General features: G+C 34.2%; 1 protein-coding gene across 6 annotated transcripts in view; it reads right to left on the reverse strand.

The window, feature by feature from the left end:
- The window catches only part of LOC106033024 (AGBL carboxypeptidase 4), a 924,726-nt gene that overhangs the window by 865,256 nt on the left and 36,188 nt on the right, over nt 1–23,282 (reverse strand). For all 6 annotated transcript variants that reach the window (XM_048062129.2, XM_048062128.2, XM_048062125.2 and 3 more), the window contains one exon: nt 12,893–13,017. In XM_048062129.2, the coding sequence (XP_047918086.1) occupies nt 12,893–13,017 (125 nt within the window). The remainder of the gene's footprint in view (nt 1–12,892; nt 13,018–23,282) is intronic.

Consider the following 23,282-nt stretch of genomic DNA (forward strand, 5'->3'; position numbering starts at 1 on the left):
TTACCACAAAGATTCATATTTTTCCTAAAGTCTTTCTGCTTTGTTTCCTTCAAGTATATCACAGAAAGATTGTTAACAAAAAAAAAAAGCCACATTCCAAACGCTCCCAAATGTTTTGAGGAAATATATATATACATAGGTGTGTAATTTTAATATTTGTAACTTTACTACTATCTATATATGACACAAGCATCACTGCTCCCTTGAAAGAACAGAAGCAAAGTTCTGCTGCCAAGTCTGTACATTTATTATCATCTACAGAATAAGCAATGCAGTGGATAGAAAATATGATTTAAATCTTATTGCAATACAGTAATGTACAGGATGTTGCAGTGTCATCTCCTATATATTAAGACATATTTGGTAAACCAAACATTTATTGACAGTACTTTAAGTGACACGACATTAATAGTTTTTAAACCATTTATAAAACAAATTAAGGCAAGTTAACAATACCACACTATCAAGAAAGCAAAAACTGTTCAAATTTTGTAGCTGTCAAATTTAGTTTGCTATGAATTTGCAGATATTCTTGATATTTATAATCACTCATCCACTATCAAGGAGTTCAACAATTAAAGCTAACAGTAGTTGCAAGACATAAAAACATTATGTAAAAAAGTAGGAAAAATAAATTTAAATTTAATAAAGTTATTTAAAAATAAGTTTAATTTCTACTCAGACAATCAGTACCAGTTAAAAATACAACTTAACTACAATGGCCAGCTTTTGTTTCTATTATAGCTGTTTTCTTTCTGATTTTTCCACATAAGAATGACTGCATTTTATTTATTGCATTTCTTATGTAAAGTTCTATGGGTTACTTGCAAACTAAACATCCTGACTACACAAATGACTATAACTAGAAGAAATAAGAGGTGAAAGATAACATTAATGAAACTGTTTGCAACTGCTTGGGTCCTCTTTGTTTTAGTTTAAATGGCTTTATTAAAACCTCTGATAAATTCTTGAAAATAAAAATATTTTGCTCTATCAGATACTTACAGTTTGCAAAGTTCTTTCAAATTAATCTAATATTCCCATAGTCTCTAATCTTCTAGTAAATGCTCAAAAAATACAGACGACTAAGACTTAGCAATCTTGATATTTTCTTAGATAGCTATAAAATTATATAGTTCGTGGAAAAAAAATTAAGTTACCCTTCAGTCCAACTAAACCGCTGAAACATATTTTGTACATTCTAAATAGAAAGAAGAAAAAATATGGAAAAAGGTATCTTATTTGTAGAACAATATATGTATTTAACCACTGAAGTGTAAAATTAGTATAATCCATAATTATAAAACACACAAAAACATTCAACAATTTATGAAAGTCAGGTATATAAGAAAGGTGAAGGTAACACAAAACCTATTTTAGGATCAAACTTGGCCATCGCATACCATGAGACCCATACTACTTGCTTATTAGAACAGTCTAAGCTACAAAATTTTACAGTGTTTCCCACTATGGTGAGAGAGACACAATTCTACATTTAGATCCACAAAGAAAAATCAGGAAGTGCAAAGCTTTGTTTTTTGCTAAGCTATAAATTTGAAAACATACTTTCTAGTACATCAAGCACAATATGGACCTGTATATTATAAGCATCAAATGAGTAATCTTTTTAAAAGCTGAAAGACTCTTACACTGGTGAAGATGGAGTAAACACAGTTAATTGTTAACATTCACTCCATCTCTTTTCACTGACTGTCAGGGAAATCATATTTTGCATTTTTTTCAGAATGTGCTTGGAAAGGACTTCCTGGTACTCCACACTAAATCTCACTGAAGGGTGACAACAGAAATCAATATGCGTCTCTGAGGAATAATCTAGCCAAACATTTACATTTAGAATATTCATTTGTATTTATGCATGAGAAATTCTTGGCAAAATGAAATTCTCTTCCTACATGTATATGATCTCTTTTTGTAGGCTGATTTTTATAACGTAGGCTCTAAATCAATAAAATAAATACATATTACTCAAATTTTTGTGATAAAAACAGGTAGACTTCATGTAAAATAACAATTTACTTAGGTAAGTAGCTGTATTAACCTTTACTTCACAGAAATTTGTTTGTCCTTCTGCAGACATAGGGAAGAGATGGCCCACAGGGAATGGCTACTGTATATGAATCCTAGCTATTCCAAACCCATGGAATTGCCATCCCACAGGCCTGCCAGGAAGGATATTCTGTTTAATCTGGCTATTGAAGCAATTTAAATCTAACATGAGGCATTCAACATCAATGTAAAGTTTCATGGGCAAGCATGTCCTACCATAACTCCCGCAATATTCTGTAGTCCTCTGATGTTGGGATTAGTTTTGCGCCCAGAGTTCACAGAATAACAGAATACAAACATACAAGAAGATGCAATATAAGCCACATTCTACTTCCTGTATCGCTTCTGACGATAGTCTTGCACTAAAGTGTGCAAAGGCATATGGAAACCTGCTAGGAGAATCCATACCCCAGTCTATAAAAAAAAGTAATAAATCTTTTGTGTGAAGCTTCATGTGAGTTTTCACCAGGTAGTATGGGGACAATGAACACAACCCTCTACCAAAACAAACAAAAAAAAAAAAGTTACACTACTAGAAAATTAAATAAACATTCTGTAGAAAATCACCATTTCAAGGCAAGAAAAATACAGTCAGATTTGTCATTCCAATAAAAGCCCATTGTATTGTGTAAATTCAAGAAACTGAATTCATGGACCTCAGTGTTCAGTTGGAGGCTAAATGTATGAAATAGGAAAAAATGATGATAAAATATTCTTCTTACAGTTGAAAAATATAGTAAGGAAATGGTTAACTAATTTGTTGTCACTTATCTTGGGAAACTAGTGGGGGAAAAGGAGACCACAAACAGAAGCAATAATCCTGCAGTGACTGGCTTAGAGAAGACAAATGTTTGGGGGCAGATTATTTATATTGCTTACACCAAGCTACTAAAAGCTTTAGAAAGATTATCCTTTCAATGACAATGTAAACTATATTCAGCAACATACAGTAGATTTAGCAGAAACACATGCAGTTGTTTTAAATCTATACTGAATAAGTTCCGCTGTATATACATCCTTTAGTAAAAATAGTAATAAAAAACTCATTTCTACTTGAAAAGCCTTCTGAGTTTTAGCTCCTACATAACATAATGCATATTTAGACTAGCATGTTATTTAGTAAAAGATGTCCAAACAAGATGATTTGATGTTGGAATAGTCATCTCAGAACAACCAGAGCAATGTAAGGTAAAATAATTGTCAAGTCAATCTCTCGCTTACAGTTTATTGCAGAAATAAATTGAACTCTGCTCTAGCTTTCTGACACGTAATTCTGATACTAATGGGTTCAAATCCATTTCTCTTTGCTCCCCTTCCTAACAGGAAGTTTATATAATACTGTGTCAGAAATCTACCAGTTACTGGCTAATGTTTCCCTTAAATAAAAAGTCTCTGCCTGTAATAGTATTAACAGCTGCCATCAGTTTACTGTAATGAGCTGCAGTTCATCATGGTAGTGCCACTATGAAAATTAGAAGCTTCCATGGAGCTTCTCAATTCACAAAAAAAATTATCAAAGCCATCATGAGCAGCCGTGTAACAGCAGATATTGCCTATCTAATGCTTACAGGCCAGATCTTAAACTGATGTAACTGTACTCGATCATTATAATTATAATCAGTAGATGATACTGTGTTATGTATCAAAAACCCAGTAGTTATACTTTGAGGGTCAATATATAATTCCATGTTATTTTTCATAATTTCTTAAAGCAAAAATTGCATATTCCTTTTTTTTTTTTTTTTTACAGAAAACTTCACAGTATCTTCAACAGAAAGATTAAAATATTTTTGGCTGCAGGAAACAATGATTTAATTATACCTATTGTAATATCTTGGGTGACCTACACAATGCAGAATCTTCAGTTTCAATTAACATTAGAAAAGAAAATAGATTAGCTTCAAACCATACCTTTTTAATTTCTTTCCTCCTTTAAAAAAATGAAACTTAAAGCTTGATACGTCCAGAATTTTATAAACCAAGCATATGTTTATAGGAGGTATAGCAATAGAACAAAATATGTAATTGTAACTAGGATGGATTTTCTGGGGCATTTAACCCCTTATTAACTTTGCTCCCACTGAAATCAATGGGATTTCAGTTACCTCATTCTACCATAAGAGACAAATGCTATTTTCAGATTCCACTGGCAACAATAAAAAATATCTTTTGTACGGGTTGAATTTGATGGGTTGTTTTAAATCTGTTTTCCGAGAAAATCTCTTTACCTGCCCTTCAAAATTACTGGTAAATATAGGGCATACCCAGGCTTTTTAAAGCTTCACTAGGAAGAGATTTTAGGATTGCAGAAGAGGGGACAAAACAGACCACAAGTTACTAACTTGAATAAACCGTATAAGTAAGTGGAAATACATGTTTATAAAATCATGAATATATGCAGAAAGTGAGCAGATAATTAATTTCTTGTAACACAAAAATGACACAAAATATTAACCGTATATTTTTAAAAGAAAAGAAAGTACTCTTCATACAAACTGCATGATTAATCTGTAGAACTCATTGCTTTGAGTTCAGAAAAAGTACAGTCAGATTAGATAAGAATGACACATTTCATATAGTCTATGCCTGCTAAAAACAGCTGTCTGGGGGCAACCACTACAACGAACTTGGTGACTTCTGACAGCCTGTACCTAATTTAGACTGGTGGGAACTCCATGGTATTACAACATGCCATGTTCTGGATCTATATTCCAGGCTATTTCCTGGGATAAACAGTATTGACACCACATGCTTTGAAGAAGGTAAGTTTCCATCATTTAGTGAGTTAGGCCAGTTAAGTTAAGAGTAGGACCAGTTGCTCATGATTCTCTTGTGCAATCCAAGAACAACATGATTTGGACTCAAAAGCCCTGAGTCATGTTTGGCTTTCCAAAACACTTGCAGAAAAATGTGCTAAACACTGTGATTAAAAATGAGTTGCTGGTTGATGAATGAATCCATACTGGCTAAAAGGGTTTATCAAATGCATGGTCTTTTCAATAAAGTGCAATAATATTACTACATCCTTGTGGCACTTGTTCTGAAGGAGGTTATAGGTGCTTAGGATCAGTGAAAGATTTACCACTCTTAACAGTTCCTTTGCTCCCTCTAAAGGCTTCCACACAAGCAAAGTGAAAAGCACTTAGTGAGTATAATACAGCACTACACTAACTTTCAAGAATTTACTTATCCTGTTTATATTAACTTTTCCATTTTCACCATCAAAGTTCAAGTCTTCTCCACTTTTTCCCTGTTTATTGTAACGTTTCAGAAATGTAAAGATGTTCTGTGCATAGTGACCTAATATTCGGTCATTGGGTTCATATTGGGTTCTCATGTTAAAATTACAGGTAGCAAACAACAGCAATGAAGGATTGCAGGATCTCTCTAATCCTAACTCCAACAGTTCAAAGAAGAATATGGGATTACTGAAGGCACATTCTTAAAACACTCGATCACAACCAGCTGCCATAACACTGGCTGCTTCACTGTTCTCTCCAAATTGTTTCTAAACTAATTACATTCTATGGAATATCACTACGATTTCCTTCTTAGATTTTTTTTTTTTGTGGCATCCCTTCCTTCTATCATAGCAGCTGCACCACTCCTCTTGGTGTCATCCAAAAACTTACTGAGGGTGCACTCAGTCCACTGTCTATGTCATTAATAAAGATATTAAACAGTACTGGTCCCAGTACAGACCCCTGAGAGACACCAGTCGTCACTGATCTCCACCTGGACTTAGAGCCACTGACTGCAACTCTCTGAATGTGGCCAGAGAGCTTATTCCTTACCCACTGAATAGTCCTTCCATCATTCCATCTCTCTCCAATTTAGAGAAAATGTTGTAGCGGACCAGATCAAAGACCTTACAGAAATCCAGGTAGATGACATCGGTTGCTGTTCCTTTGTCCACTGATGTAGTCACTCCATCACAGAAGGTCAGGCACAATTTGCCCTTGGTGAAGTCATGTTGGCTGTTTTGAATCACCTCCCTATCTTCTATATGCCTTAACATGGCTTCCAGGAAGATCCGTTCCATGATCTTCCCAGGAAGATCTGACCTGTCATTTACACAGGAAATGATTTCCCTCTCCCCATAATATGAATTAATCTGTATATATTTTGACTTGGTTTTATCTTCCGGTTTCAACAATCTCTGCATAGTATCTCAACATGGCTCAAATACAGAATATTCTGCATGGGAAGATTAAAAAAAAAAAAGAAGAAAAAAAAAAGAAACTAAAAGCAGGAAAGTTTAAAGATTTCACTTATTTCTTCAATGTGATTTTTTTTCTTTTTACTTTAGTTCTATGTTTCCACATTCTGATGTAAACACTTTTCAGTCATAAAACCAGAATTAAATCAAATTTGTATGAAAGACAATTAACACTGGAACTAAAAAAGGAGGTATTTAATCACAAATAAAAAAGTTTTTAAAATGAAAGAAAAGCAAGCATGTCACATCACTGACATAAAAATCATCACAGTGCTGATTTTGTTTATGGCATTTATAATGTATTTTTGACATTCGGAGTGACAGATGCCACCATAATAGGAAATTAAACACACCTGGCCATTAGGTTCTTACAAGCAAAAAACAAGTGTTAAATCTGAAACATACAGTATGCTTGCAATAATTATAAAACACTGACATCTAAAATTTTCTTATAGACAACTGGAATAAAATAAGTTTATTAATTTAACACTCTCATGCCAAAAGAGAATATTTCATCAGGACAGCATTTGTTTTACTAACATTGAATATTGTCCGTGTCTACTAACCTATCTGTATTCATTACTTTTCAAAGGATAATACATGTCATGACAGCTTTGGATAATTTCATGGAGATGCACAGTATATTGTACTTACCAAAGCTTCACACGCATCCTCAGTCCATTCCAAGCACAACAAAATTATTGATCCAAAATAAAATTATATGTACTTGAGAGGATTCCAACTTGGAAGAATCATCGTTTATAAATCTAATTTTATACATGACCAATATAGGCACAAGTTTCCAAAATGGCAAAATTATTTTTCTTCAAAACTGCAGTATGTTCAATTGATTTTTCTTTTTTTTAAATGTTGAGATGAACATACAATCTATCTTAAATGTCATCACTTTGTTTCTTATTTAATTAACACTTCATACAGCTTCTTCAGTAAATAAATAATTACTTCAATCACTATACATTTCGTCTAACCCTATGCACCTCCGAGTTAAAACAAACTTATATCACTTTCCAAAGTAGAGGTCAGTGAAACTACTTTTGGATATTCCAAAGGCTCCTCTTTATTAATCCATTATGTTTTTAATATACATTTCAGACAATTCAAGCACTTCCCACAAAAAAAAAAAAAAGTAATGTATCCATATTATCACATGCTACAGTTCCATGAGACCTTACAAAATATGCATCATGAATTTGGCTATGCCATTCTTACAATTTTTTAAAGTTGAACGGCATATACCATATGCAAAAATAGTTTACTTACCCCGTAGTAACTACAATTACTTAAAAGATGTTGTCCAACAGCACTCAACTGTCTATCTCATGTTTTCAAGGTGGATAGATATGTATGTACAGCAATTCTCCACTAAGGATCTCTGTGTTGTTTTTTTTTAGGACAGTAATAAGAGGCCTGAGCAAACTAAAAAATCCAGTAACAGTAATACATAATTACTGAAAATCTAATGAATTAAATACACTAGAGATTTTACAGCTTTTTTCTCTCACCATCTCCCCAGTCCTCCAACCCCACAAAAAACAGTGGGGAAACAAAAAAAAAAGAGAGAGAGAGAGAGAAAACTAACAGTAAGACCTCTAAGCATTTATAATGTCCAGGTATGTTATTATCTGTCTTATATTTGCACCTTGCACAACTTTCTAAAGAAGGTTATCCTTTTTCCTGATCTATATTAATACACAATAAAAACAAAAAAGCAAACAAAATATCTTCAGTCAATATTCTGTTCTCAATCCAAGTGCAACTGAAGTTGAACAGAGAGAATGCCTTGAAGCCTTGAAGCAGATACTATTTTGTTCTTTGATTTTAACTTTGTTTTGGATTGATTTCATAACTGTAGGTAATGATCACATCCTAGTTGCCAAATACCTGTTTTCCTCCTCTATCCTTCTCAGTGTGTTTTGTCACCTTTGTGATTAAGAACTCATAATGCATTTATGGACACTTTCAGAACAAAATTTGACACAATTGGGAAACCCCTTATGTTGAAAATTCTTTTTTTAATCTCAGTGAAAAATTTCATTTCTGAACATGATTCATCAGACAGCAGAGTTTTTCAGAGTACATACACATACAGAATATATTATATGACTTAGATGGGCAATGCTATAATATAGTTGCTGTTCTTTAGAGTAATTAATATCCTCAAAAACATTTTTAATCACGTTGCTTTATTCAACTCTTATCTCTTCTCAGATTTATCAAAAGTAAATTTTCCAGTACAGAGATCACCTTTTTCTAGAGTGACTACAGTACCTGAAACAATGAATGCCTACTACTTGGTAGAATTTTTGGATATGACCCCCAGGAAAAATAATTACTCTTTTCATCTATAAAATCCTCCAATTCTGGTATTGTAGTATATTTTTATAATTTATCACAGGTACACACATTTCATTTTTCTCAGTTCTCAGACAAATCACTGTTGCTACTAAAACCTTCAATGATAATAGCTTAGAAGTAATTGTTCACCTGAAGCACTGTCTATTTAAAATACTTGAAATGCAAACTGAATGTGACATTTGTTCATCCAATTTCTGATTCCACAGAGAAGGAGTTTAGTAAAATTGTAGACAGTGTTGTAGGGGCCAAGGCTGAAGCTAAGAGGAAATAAATTCTGCCCAATATAGAGCATTACCTAGAAATAGACAGTAGCTTGCGAAACGTGAACAATTAGAGAAATTGGAGGCTTTGCCCATCAGAGTACATGTTCCACAGCAAATCCTGTTTTCTTCATTTTTCCTTTCATGGTTGTTGTGAGCGTAATCAATGTGTGATTATAAGCCTTACATATAACATATCAAGGGTTTTTTTGTTCTTTCCAATATCGGTGTTAATCAAATTCACTGAACAAGTGACTAAAGAAATCCACAGTTCAGATCTTATCAGACCAACTGACTTGCAAGTCAGAAACCATATGGGGAGACCAAAAGGCCAAATGTTACATCTCATAGGCATCTTATATGATAGTTCTTTCTTCCCATAAATATAAACCACTAGCTATTTTTTTATATTTTTTCTTTGCTATAAATAAATAAATAAATAGAATACAATTTAAATGATAATGAAATGTGTGATGTTGAAAGACCAAGTCGTAAGGAAGAAGATTGTTTACCAGTTTGCAATGAAATAAAAGTTCTACCGGTTCTGCTGTAGTGTAGGGAAAAGTAGCAAATATCAAATAAAATAAACTTATTGTAAAATGCTAAAAATAGTCCTGAAAAGACTGGGGCTCCCATTTCTACGCTACATAACTTAGTTCTTTTACCTGCCCTTCTTGCTGAAGCACAATGGTGACATACATAACACGAGGAAGGAAGCAATCATTCTGAAAAAGACTTATGCACGATAGTGAACAACAAATTAGGCGTGGGTTTCCATAGTGATAAAAGCAACAAAAGGCTGCTGCAGTTTTCAGCTGTCTATTCCAAGACAGTTACAGAGCAAAGGGACTAGAGTCTCTTCTCCATAAACTGGGATGTCAGTGTACTCAAAAATGCCCGTTCAATTTTAGTTCCACATTATGAAGAAAATATTGAAGGAATTGGAAGGGGAATAATAATAATAATAATAATAATCGTAATGATAGTAATGATGATGATGATGATAATAATAATAATAATAATAACACCAAGAAGATCTGCAAGACACAAAAATGTTAAGTGCTATGGATTTGGATTTCATGATTGGATTCCATGTTACCTTAAAAATGCAAATTCCAATGAGTACTTTTTCCTGCACATCTCCTCTGTGGATTATCTGATGTTGAATAAGAAATGATCTCATACTACAGCCTTTCTGCCATTGGGAACACTAATGGGGTCTCTTGCCCATCTGGCAGTCTGCTCTCCTGAAACTTACAGGAATTACTGTCCAGTGGGGTTGAAACTGGCCAAGAGTTAAAAAAAGCTATTGAGGGAGAAAGAAGAGGAGAAAGATCATTAGCCACACAAAAATCTAGGCTAGCAAGTGTAACATAGACAATATGATCATATAAGCCTTGTTTCCCTAGGAAACTAGGCTAATTATCAAAGGTCTGGAAAGATTCGCTTATGATGAAAGTCCAAAGGCCCCAAAGCAGAAAAATACTTAAACACTTAAAGCTAAAGTACTCTATTGGATAGAGAACTGAAAGAACCATACATGATAGCTAGGTTAAGAGACAAATGATGAAGAATGTGATAATCTACAGAAATAGAAATGTTAGTCAAGGATGAAGAGGATTTATTTGTACCAAGAGGAGTTATTAACAAGCAGAATTACAAGAAGGAATAATGTGATTAACTAAAGGAAAGCTTTAGGCTAAATATCAAGCAACTGTGTCAGTGAGAGAAGTCTTTGAAAAAGGGTTTCTAGACATTAGTGATGGAAGCTCAGTGGCTTAAGACAATAAAAACTGCAGTGTGAAAAAAATAGTACTCTACAGAACAATGCAGGGGTAGTTAGATTGACAAGAACATCTATCTCAAAGTTTCTTCTTAACACTTCTCTCTAGATTCATAACACACTATAGGGCACTGAACATACTGTAAAAATCACTACTAACTGGTAGTAGAACTGAAAACTAAATCAAAAATACATCCAGTACAATTATGTGTTCCTAGTGTTTATATGACTCTTGCTTTTACACCGTTACTTTTTCATTCACTTTTTATCAATTTACCCACTGTTGGGTGTCAAGGTTTGGTCTGATGCAACAGGAGAAACAGAATGGATGATTTCTAAGTCAGATGATGAAAGGAGGTTGCTTGTTTTCTCATGATACCTTTCAAATTAATTTCATTGTGACTAAAGGTTTTAGTATGGAATATCAAGCAAGACTGGAGAGATTTGCATAATAACATTTTCAACTTTTTTTTTCTTTTTTTTTAAGTCAAAGTATATTAGTTCAGAATTTGAAGTTGAAAAAAAGACGAACAGTAAGAAGGAAATGCAATGTATACAATAAATAAAACTAATAAATTTAGCTACTATCTTTGAGTCCTCATCTAAATGGCTGAAACCAGACCTGGGATATGTAAAGGCATAGATATATCAACCCCCCAAGTCACCTATATGATACACTAAAATCAAGTATAATATTATACAGATAATTATTTATATATAGTTATTAAGATATCTACTTTTACAAATAAAGCAATTGAAGTTACTTCTGCATTTGTGCAACATTTTTAGGCAATACTGAATAGTATGGTTTTGGTTGTTATTATTTTCTAGCAAAACATAAAAGAAAATAATCAAAATGCACAAACCAAGTTATACAGTATGTTTGATATAGCAATTTCTAACATTCATTTAATATAGCTGAGCTGCAGTGACTAATACTGCCCGTGTCCGCTAGTACAAAGACCTAAATAAGGTTCCAGACTAGATTACGTTCATGCAGGTCTCGTTTTAACGGAAATTGGAGAGATGAAAAAAAGATTATAGGAAGACACATTATAAAAACAGACCTCACAAGTCAAACTTAATAGTGAAACCATTCTCTTTCATGTAGACAACCATGAAAACAAATATCCTGTAAGCACTAGATATATATTGTATCTTTCTACCAGATCTCTTTGCCTCCTTGAGACAGATTCCCATTCATCTCATGACTATATAATTTGATCATAGTTGACTAAGGCACAGCAGGGGAAAGGGTCTGTCTGATAAAGTATCAGGCTCCAGGAAGATAGATAAACAATTTCATGATTTCTAGTTGTAACAGGAATGGTACAGTGGTGGATATAAAGATATTAGTTTCATAAGAATACAAATATCAAGCTTCTACAGTTTTTTTCTTACCAAACGTGTGTTGTTTTTGTTTGTTTGTTTGTTTTTTCCCATTAGGTGAAAATGACAGTCTGATTATGACAAACTGTGACAGAATGCCAGAATAAAATGTAAGGTACATGCAAAAAGTGGAATTAAATCCTTGTGGATTTGTCAATGTGAAAGCATATAAGTTTTTAATTTTTTTTTCTTATTTTAAGACAAGTAAAATAAATGAAGCAAGGAAGTTTCTTTCCCTTTTTATTTGTTTGTGTTTTGTTTGTTTGTTTTTGTTTTTATGGGGAAAAAAAAAAGTGTTATTTAGAAGTAGGTGAATCAGTTGCCTATCAAGGTCTTTCACATTTAAAGACAAACCTCTTTCACAAGGGTCACATTGACAGGTTGCTTCTGCTACAGTACACTAGAGTAATGTCTGTCTGTAGTGCTACCTCATGTTCTAGATATTTTAAATGAAGGTTTGAGTAATAGTATTTGAACAGCTATGGTGGACTTCGTTTTCATACATTAACAAATATATTTGGTTTGTGTATATTAATAAGTGTACAACACCTATTACCAATTAATTCAACTGTTATGTTATCTTTGTAATTATATCACGTCTTAGTTGAAAAACACAGTAATATCTAGTCAGGATGATACCTGCTTTTATTTATAAAAATTGGAAGGATGGAAACATATTTTACAGCAAAGCGATAGTTACAATCCCTGAACAGCATCTCTTTAAGAATGAAAGTATCTTATATTCTGGAATAAGCAATCCTTAAAGTTGTCATACTGTTTAATTTAGTATGTACTTACCTGTGATTCTTTTACATTTTCGACAGTGAAGTTGAACCAAACTCGAAAGCGTGGGTTACAGGTATCTGGTCTAATGAACAGGTCATACTCAAACTCTGTGATGTGGTCCACCCGTCCAAGATTACCTAATGAGAACATATGAAAAAGAACGTATTTTAATAACTGGCTGAAAAAAAAATCCAGAACAGAAGCTATACAGAGAAAAGTTTTTAAAAATTTACCTCCAATGTTTAAAATATGATATACGTATGAGGCTTTACAAAAGTTCAGAATTATTTTTAAATGACATGATTATAACCACAAAGTAAGATACATATAATACATACCAGTATGCAAAATATATGTGATTAAAAAAAAAAAAAAAAAGACTGCAAGGGCTTTTATTATTCAATCAATTTGACTTTTTGTCTTCTCTAATCTTATTCTTTCAGTTAAGTGTCCTACCACCCTTTTTGTTATTCCAATTTTTTTCCTACTTTTCTGATAAAGTTTCCATTTTCTGCTCATGTTCAAGCACCTCTAAAATTAAATAGTTCCCAGATTTTCACATGGCACATCTGGCCAGTGCTGTGTCCACAGATGGCCAGGACTCCATCTCCTTTGTTATTCAAAAGCCATCTTAATACATCTCCTTTACCATTTGGGGCCACTATCACCTCCTTCCACAGAAACAAATGAGGCTATAAGGTTTCACTTTAGCTTTTTCCTGGTGAATTTCATGGAATAAAATTTTTAAATGTAGTCAGAGCTATTCCCCATGGCATTACTTAGCAAGTAACCAAACTGGCTATAGAAGAAAAGTTCAGCACCAGGAAACATGCTAAGTGCTTTTAAATTGCTAACTTGCCATTTCGCTTTTGAAATGTGCCAAGAAATCTAAAGATAGGGCTTAGACTGTCCGTTTCATCTATATACTACAAAAATAACACTTCACATTTTCCTGATCAAACTCAAAACCCATCCTATCCTCCTATCCCATCTTGCAAGACAGGGTCATTCTCAAATGCTGCTTTACATGCAAGAAAAAGATTAGCAGTGTTAAGACAATCTGTTTTTATGATTCCAGGTATATTCTGGGGGTTGGATATATAGTGTTGGGTTCAAATAGTTATTTGTAACATCATTGGAGCTAAACAACTCCCTCCTCAGCAAGTCTCATTTCAGTTTGTATGATTGTTCATTGGTAACATGCTACTAAATATGAGCAAAAGTAGCAAAATTGGCAGATCAGCTATCTTGGGGTGGAGAAGCAGGAAAAAAAACACTTTCAAATCTGTTCACCAATATATTTTCAGGATTTCTTCCTTATCCTAAATTGTTTCTGGCTTTACCAATTGAACAGTGAACACTTCCAATCTTCCCTATTTTTAATGTTATCCTCTTCTTTCCTGCCCACAGTCTTCTTTTCAGAACAAAATTCTCCTCACTGATTCCTGCTGCAGAAATCCGCTTCATGCTAACAATCTGTTCCTAAACACTTGTCTAAAGGATACATTTGGAATATGAAATATTTGAAAAAATGGCAATATTGTACAGTGAAATTACCTTTTCCAAACATAAATAAAGTCATCTGTCATACAGGGTGCCCGTGTCCAGGCACTGGCAGGGCCTGCAGGAGCAGCTGTGAGGAGAGGCCAAGGCTGCTCCATGCTGGTCACGGCCTGCTCCAATTGCCCCACTGTAGGGCAAGGCCAGGCCTCTCAGCGACGCTGGTGACATGTCTGTCTAGGTGTATTCGAGGCAAAACATGGCACACAGGCAGGGAAGAAAGCTGAGGAGCAGCCCCCCAAGCACCAAGGCCAGAGGAAGTGGTGAGGAGGTGCTCCAGGCCAGATACCCTTGCAGCCTGTGGAGGAAGCGTGCTGGAGCAGGCGGGTATCTCCTGAAGGACCTGGGGAGGACCCACACTGGAGCAGGGGGAAAATGTGAGGAAGAAAAATCAGCAGAGAGGGGCTATCAGGGACTGACCACCTGCCCTCTCTCTAGATCCCTGTGATCTTTGTTGCAGGGGCAGGAATGAAAGAGTGACATTGACCTGGGAAGAAGGGAGGGGTGAGAAAGGTGGATTTTAATTCGTCTTTGTTTCTCGCTAGCCACCCTTATCTCAATCAGCAATAAATTAATTTAAAAATAAATAAATAAAAAATCCCCCTTTTCAGTTCATTTTGCCCAGGAACTAAATGGGTAATTGGTAAGTGATCTTCCCATCTTTGTCTTGACCCACAAGCTTTTTTATCTTATTTTCTTCCCCCCTTCCTGTTGAGGAATGGGAGAGAGAACAGCTGGGTGGTCCGAGCTGTTTAGCAATATAGGTTGGATTCCAATTACCTCGCACAACAATAATAATAAGGTTACATGGAAATAATAATAGGGACAGGCCACAGTTCAGGTCACGGGTCACAAGCTCTCTCTGGACATAGCTTAATGCATGGGCACCCAGAGTCACTGCAACCTGAGTTGCGCATGTGAAACTGGTGGAGCCTCTAAGATTAAGGCAGCAAGCTGGATGAACATAGACTGTGAACTAGGTCCAACATGTAAACTGCTAGGTATACATGCCTCCAGTGATCCCAGGAGTCCCACATAAGGAGTAAGTTATCTGCAGCACAGACCAGGAGGTGTAAATTCTGCTGGAAGTATTTCCAAATGAGGAAGCATAAGCATTTAAATTTACATTTTAAATTCAAAGATCATTAACAACTTAAACTGCAAGCCATGGGAAACTAAAAGATGAAGTGAATAAACAAAAACAGAGCAAAATGAGACCTTGATTTCTGACCTACTGCACATTTCAGCTTCTATTTCAATGTTAAACTGAACTGTTCTGGGGGCAGACAGCTCACTCTGAACTAATTCTTTGCAGAGTCCATAGGATCCCTGAACTAGCACTGGAGAATTCTACTGATGTCAGTGAAATCACTGATGGTGAAGTGCTGGTACACTGGAAGCCAGTCTGCTCTGGAAGAGCTACATAGCTATCTCAAACCCAGCAACAGCCTTTACAATTTAATCACTGTGTGCAGGATTCCCTAGGACTCCCAACACTGTTTTTAATCTTTATCTTGAATACTTGATTTCAATACTCACCTGCCTCTTTAATGAGTTTTTTTTTTCCTTTTGTGAGTTGTATCTCACTTTACTGCTTTTTGCATACAGAACTGCCTCTTACTAGCCTCCTTCAAAGTATATGTCAGCTGCCGTAGTCACCTGCAGCCATTTGCAGTTTAGTATCGTTTGTACATTTCATTAGCACGCTATTTCTTTTCTGTCTTCCAGATGCTAAATAGGCTGGACCCAACACTGATGCCTTTGGTAACCAATTCAACAAGTTCCTCGTGCTCAATAGACCATTGTTTGTAGTATCACAGCCTTTGCTCACAATCTGTCAGCCTAATTTCAACCCACACAGCAAGGTCATTAAACAAGACGGCAGTTTTGGTACAAAGAAGCCTAGAACTCTAAGAATAAAACACCTCCTCACTTTAAGACATGCTTTGTAGAAAATGGACAGTACCACAGAAAAATATTTTTTTTTGTGTCAAAGAAAGCATATAAACCTCTCAACATTAATCTCATAAACAAAGAATTTTTCAGTGCTGCCTTCACATTGTTGTAATCATGGGAAATACATTTATGTTAATGTGTGAGAATCGTATTCCAACACCACAGGTAACACAATGAAATGCATTAGAAACTATGAAACGGGAATTAAACATGGATTACACTATTCCATTTAGCCATTAAACTATTTTAATATTTTAACAATTACAATAAACATTTTTTTCTCAAGAAAAAACTTCTGAACTGCATTTGTTTACTCTCTATATAAGGTTCCTTAAGATTTGTCGTTTCATTTTTAATGTAATGCGTGATAAACTCATTAGCTAGATAATACCAATTGTGTGTAATGTACCTACCAGTGGTTTACAGTAGTTGTATCATGACTGAAAATGCCCTCCCTTGCATAGTTTTTGTTGTGTACATTCTTGCTCTAGTAATTCATGATATGAGAAAGAGTCTGTTCATAACTAAATTGCTCAAGTACTTCCCTTTAAAATCAAAGAAAAAAGTCTCACACCACTAGAACATCAGACTTCCTTTACTTCATGTTCACACCACACCATTGAACAAATAAAGAAGATGGATCTATGGGATTTTAGGATTTTTTAAGCATCAACACTGCGTAATTTGTGTTTTGCATGATATTCGTGGAATAACAATGTAAAAACATAAGATATTAATAATGTTATTTAAGGTACATGTAAAATTAATGAACTGATCAAGTAATGTGATCTGTGGGAGAAAAAAAGCCCAACAAGATGAGCAGTAAAGAACTGAACTCTTTTTTTGACATTGAAAGACATTTCTTGTTTTAATTTTCTTTTTACAGCTTGGATGCACTTCTGGACACCAAATAGTTTTCTGGCTATATATTAAAAGTAAAATAATTTGTTAGAGTAGCCAACAGTTTAGAAACTGTTATGGACTTGTTCTCCTATTCACTCTGAAAATAGATGTTTTTTCTATTATTATTTTACTTCACAAAAACACTGTCACAGATCTTTTTTAAACTCATGGGAAGATGTGAACAAATTAGATTCCCAAATGTCTATAAACTGACTTTCACTTAGCCTTGATGTTTGTTTTTAAGACATGCTCAATTTTCAGTCACAGTTCCGTTCAATACTCTTAGCATACTGAGAAGAGATGTCCCTTTCTTTAATCATTCAAGCTGAAATTTTTAATTATATTTGCTTAAACTGCTTTACAGAGTAATGTTTAGTGCAATAATCTCAAAATGTGAGTAGTAAAAGGGGTCAGTGGCGTGTTTCAAGTTTCCTTAAAAGTCAGAAAAAAAAAATGTTACTATTTATTAATCATGCAACATACACTTAGTCCTCATAAAATATTAACATTTATTGCTTCCTACATCAATAAAAAGTATACTTTACACAAAGAAAGAAAACCTGCTTAAGAAAATGCTAGCTAAACTTACTAAGCATTCTAAAAATTATCATAAAAATGCTAGAAAATATAGATATGTTAAGCAATCCTAAAATCTTCTTAAACCACACATTGTGCTTTCCTACAGAGAATTTTAAGATGAAAAATAGACCTTGAGGGTCGTAGACAAGCCTGAGGCAATATAAAGAAAAAGGTCAAACACTCTGCTAAAAAGGACCGTTATCTTCAGAACAACAACTTATCAGCCAGCTTGCAGCCCTGCTTATTTACAGTTATTGGTCCCAGAGGAAGTGCACTTCAGCGCAGGGCGCGATTACTTTGTAATGAGTTTGCCAGAAATGGTAAAGGAAACTAATTTGTAACAATGTGCTGTTCCCTGCACATGAACTTTCTCAGACACTTTTTTTTGTCCAGCAATGAATAACTAACTTCAGCCTCCCTAATAAGCAGTGAAAACAGAAGTGCACTAAAAACGACTGAGTTGCAAGCATGAATGTGCTGAAATATCAGTGATTATCCCTCTCAGCTGTCCATTACAGTACTTATGATGACCACCAATTCCCCTGTGGTGGATATATAGAATGCAGGTTTCAGGGGGTGGATTTGCACATGAAAATTAACACCATTTGGAAGAAAATAGCCTGCACCTGTCACAGATTAGCAACAAAAGGTCAAATGCCTCCTTTTACACCTAGAGCACTTGCATATTATGTGCCTTGCTTATAGGAGCCTAATTCTAGTTTCTTAATTCAGAAAAGTGAGCACCATGGTGAACTGAGGGGGTGGGGGGAGAATTAAACCTTGGCTAAAAGCTATCAATAAATCTATTGATCAAGTTACATATGAATGGAAGTAGCTGAGGCAATCTCTGTCTCTAAAAGAGGTAGTTTTTCAAAAAGAGAATTACTCAAAGTGCTCTTCTGTTTTTGTCAATATGCTGCCAGGTTTTGAAATACTATTTTTCATCCACACAATAAAAATCTTGACAAGTAAGCAATAGAAAAATCACTAATACACTTGCAGCTGCATTTCAATCTATACAAATTCTTTAAACAAAACCAACCAAGAAACAGATTGGAATATACATCATTTTCACCAGTTGAACCTGGGATCAAGTCCAAAGACAGCCAAACAGTATTAATCTATGTTTTCATACAACTCTGTATTTTACAAAATAAAGTGAAATGTAGAATGTGGAATACCCTGAGTGGAATTCATACTTAACGATCACAAAAGACACTGAGATGATAATGCAAAGAAATTTTACTGATATGTCCTAAATGGAAGTAGAACTACAGAGACCAAGATGTGTAAAAACTTTCTTCTGTGAAAGATTAGATTTCTTCTGAAAGAAGTGCATCTAAGAGTACCAGTTGTAAATTCCCACTAGTTTTATGTTCTTTGTCTGTGAAAAGAATTCATAAAAATAAATAAATAAAAGCTTGGTTTTAATAGTCCTAAACAACTTCTAAACATCACTTGATTTTTAAATAGGAAGAAATCTAATGAAATAGCAATGATCTCTGAAAACCTATGATTGTTTTTGCATCATCTCCTGGACTCCTGCCCAAAGCATATGTCAAATCAAGATTCCCAAAACTGCAAAGAACATGATTTCAATAAAAACAAATGCAATCAAAAAACACATATATACATATAAATTAACTGTAAAGTATTTAAGTACTTTTAAATTATTAAAATTGCACTTAAGACCTACCAAACAAAGTAATATTTACACTGCTATAGTTAAGTCAAAGTTTTAAAGAAATGTCGAAAGTTTTCAACAATATAGCATTCTTTTAAGTATCTGGCGGTTTACATATAACAATAGTGATGCCCATAACATTTGATGAAAATCCAAACTGCCTTAGGAAAGTCAAACAGGCAAAGCATTTCGAAAGCACCTGGCTTGTGAAGCTGGATGCTTCAGACTATTGGTAGTCTTTTTTCTATCCTCTCACCTCAATTAATCAAGTTAAAATTGCTGTGTTTTCATTGTGTTTTAAGTTTCTATCAATAGTGACATCCAAAGGACAGTAAATCAGTAGCCTGTGAATCTCATTGTGAAAAAGACTTTATGGGAACAAGCACTATTGTAGTTCTTAGCATCTGTTGGTAAAAGGCCAGCTCCCATCACTGGAAGGGGACATGTACATATTAATGCATAACTTACAGAAGCTGAACCATTCTGACTGGGCTTTGATTGTAACTAGACAACGTGATAAAATCTAATTGTGACTGACAGTACATGAAAATTCTAGCATTTACACTTTTCTTGTTTATCTATGAATACTGCATAAAATAAATCTTATTGATCTTTTGAGTGTATGAGTTACTGGTCTCCGTTTGTTTATTTGTTGCTGAATAATTTCATATCGATCTGATTTCCCGTATGTTTTCAGGATCCCACTCTGAGATCTACTCTTTCCAATATTTTTCCTCACAAGTGATATAAGTAGAACTTAGGGGTGCAGTAGATCTATTTCCCAAGAGCATTTTGCCCGCACTATCTGGGATCATATTTACTATTTCTCAGTGGCCTCAAGAAGTGTAATGAATAAACCTATAATTCTTTTTATCAAGTTAAATTGTGGAAATATTAGTGAACAGTATGGCTTAGACTAAATATCACCACCAGTTTTAAAAATTGAAACTTTAATCTGAATTAGAATAGGAGGCAGAATTTTGGCAGCATCTAATCTGAATCACTAGATTAAAATAACCTTGTGGGATTAACCTCTGAGTGAAGTGGAGAAGGTAGAAGACCATTTTTAAACAGGCCAAAGAATGGTCTTTAATGCAGAAAATTAAGGGAATTAGAAGACTTTAAGAGAGAACTCATTGTCATTAAAATTTATTGGGCAGTATTTTTATTTTATCTCTTGCAATGGAGAGATACTATTAAAGACTCCACAGTATAAATATTTTTTTTTAAGTTCTAGCATGTCCCAAAGGTGGCCTACTCACATTACTTGAAAGTTTCCTTTAAAGAAAAGGAAAGTAAACAATCCAGAAGAGTAAACAATACCATTTAGAAAGACAACACAAGCACAAGTGTTTCACATAAAATTAGTGAAAGTGAATTAGAAATATGTATAGGTAGGAAGAACATACAGAAAAGATATACAGGGACCTACATCTCTTTTATAAAGGCATGAGATATAAATGTCCTATTTTAACCACATGTTTTTCAGCTCAAACTAGAGGAACTGAAATATTTCCTGTCTTTTTATGTTCATTAAGAGAACCAGTCCTAATGCTGATGCCAGTTCAGAGCACAATGAAAAATAGCAACAAGCAGTTCTAAATATTTAGTAATCATTATTGCTCAAAAAAACACTATGAGCAAAACAGCAATGGACATCCCAATATATAGCAAGTATTATTGTGTAAACAGCAGAAACAAATATATACAAAGAAATCATATTATAAAATCTTGCTAAAGGAATTTTATAGTTTTGATGAAATCTGATTGATATTTAATCACTTGCAGTAAAAAACCTTATTTCAGAATTGGCATTATCAATAAACACTAATGCTTTCAGCTAAAGGAGCTAAAAATCTGGTGCTGTAAAGAATAAAATGTCAATGCTCATTGTGTAGAAAAAATTGTAAAGAATTAAAAAAATGGTGTCAGTCTTTTGACTCCCTCACCAGCATCTGTGAGAAATAATGTAAATGAAGAAACTGAAAGCAGTAATGGAGAAATGCATCAACTTAGTAGGGAGTGTCAAGGACAAAAATCAGAGGCCCATACCCTAAGACAGCCATTGCACACCCACTACACCAAAACCATCAAATCCACAGAAAAACAGTAGACTACTGATTTCTCCACTCCCTCTTTATCAAATCCCCAAAGGCCTCCAATGACAGATGGGCAGTTATTTATCCATGGCAGTGAACCTTTGTTAAAGGAAAATCAGAATACAAAGAGATTTTGTATTAGCGTCACGAAACTCAGCTTTCTTTAACAAAATCTATGCCATCAGAACTGGTACCTCATTATTGTGTATGTATTACATTTCTCAAAGCAAAGCTCTTAAAGGAAAAGCATTTGGGGAAATTTCTGTTTGGAAGTCACTTAGCATATAATGGGTGCTAGCCTAAATAAATAATTAATAAGCTAATAAATAAATTATAACATCAGCAGCCTTAACCATGCAAGCAACTACCAAGGCAGATCAGAGACTAAGAACTGCTGTACCACAATGGGGCGTACCATTATTGGTGTGTAGCAGGGAAGAACTTGTACCTCCTTGCTTTATCAGGACCTGATGCTCTATATACATCATTAAAGTCCGTTGCTACCTATTGTATCTAAAGTAAAACACTGTCATATTTATCCGCTGCCTAGACATCACAGGTGTGCAAGCAACACATTGCAAGTGGTTAAAAACATTAAAAGCAGCATATTCTTTACTCTTAAGTACATTACAGCAGCCCTAACTTCTCTAATGCTTTCTATTCAATACAGTCATAATTTTGCAAAGACCCTGAATACTATAATAACACAAAAGGCAAAATATCTCTTTCATACTACAAGCAAGAATTTTTCAGTTCATTTATTACTGTATATCAACACTGTAGTTCTGCATTTGGCCTAGTTTGGTGCCTGATACGCAGAACCACCACTTTTTCCAGGTAATTACAAACTGCCACTTGAGGAAAATCAATTGATAGAAACCCCAATCAGTCAAGATTCAAATCAAAACCTATAGTTAAATTATTTTCTGAAGGACCTATCCAAAGTCACCAGTAAATATATTTACTTCATTATTATTATTACATTTATATAAACATATATATATATATATATATATACATATGTAAAGAAAGAAGATTAATGGAAATGTTCCAGGTATTGTCTTATCTTGCTTTTTGAGATGGATCCTCAACGGAATTCTCTTTAACTAAGAAATTACTGATTTTATTGCTATAACTTTCCTTCTGTATGTTAAACAAAAATTTCTTTGAACGCTGCTCTAATGTAAAGATAGCCTTTCATTACAGATGTCAGTCCTATATACAGCTTCTACAGAAATTGAATTTGATTCTCTATGCCATTATCAATCAAAAACAGTTTGGGGACTACAAAAGTTAATCTCATTCAATACACTAATCTCATTGTTTCATTGCCTAGAAGTGAAATCTTTATATTATAATCTCCATGATAAAATTTACAGATAAACTTTCCTGAAATCTAGATACACTTTCACTCATGTCATCAGATTAGATTGATAAACAGCTTCACCATTCACCTACTCATCTGCCATACTTCCCAGTCTGACATGCTTTTTCCACACCAAGGAGATTTCTGTGTTTCCCTTTACTATACAGCATTTTGATCCTTCAGGAACACAACTTGTTCATGTATAATTTTCAGACCCCTGTGCCTTGCTATTTTCCTTTCCTTTCCTTTGCTCAT

The sequence above is a fragment of the Anser cygnoides genome, chromosome 8, assembly GCF_040182565.1.
Source record: "Anser cygnoides isolate HZ-2024a breed goose chromosome 8, Taihu_goose_T2T_genome, whole genome shotgun sequence".
Lineage (NCBI taxonomy): Eukaryota > Metazoa > Chordata > Aves > Anseriformes > Anatidae > Anser > Anser cygnoides.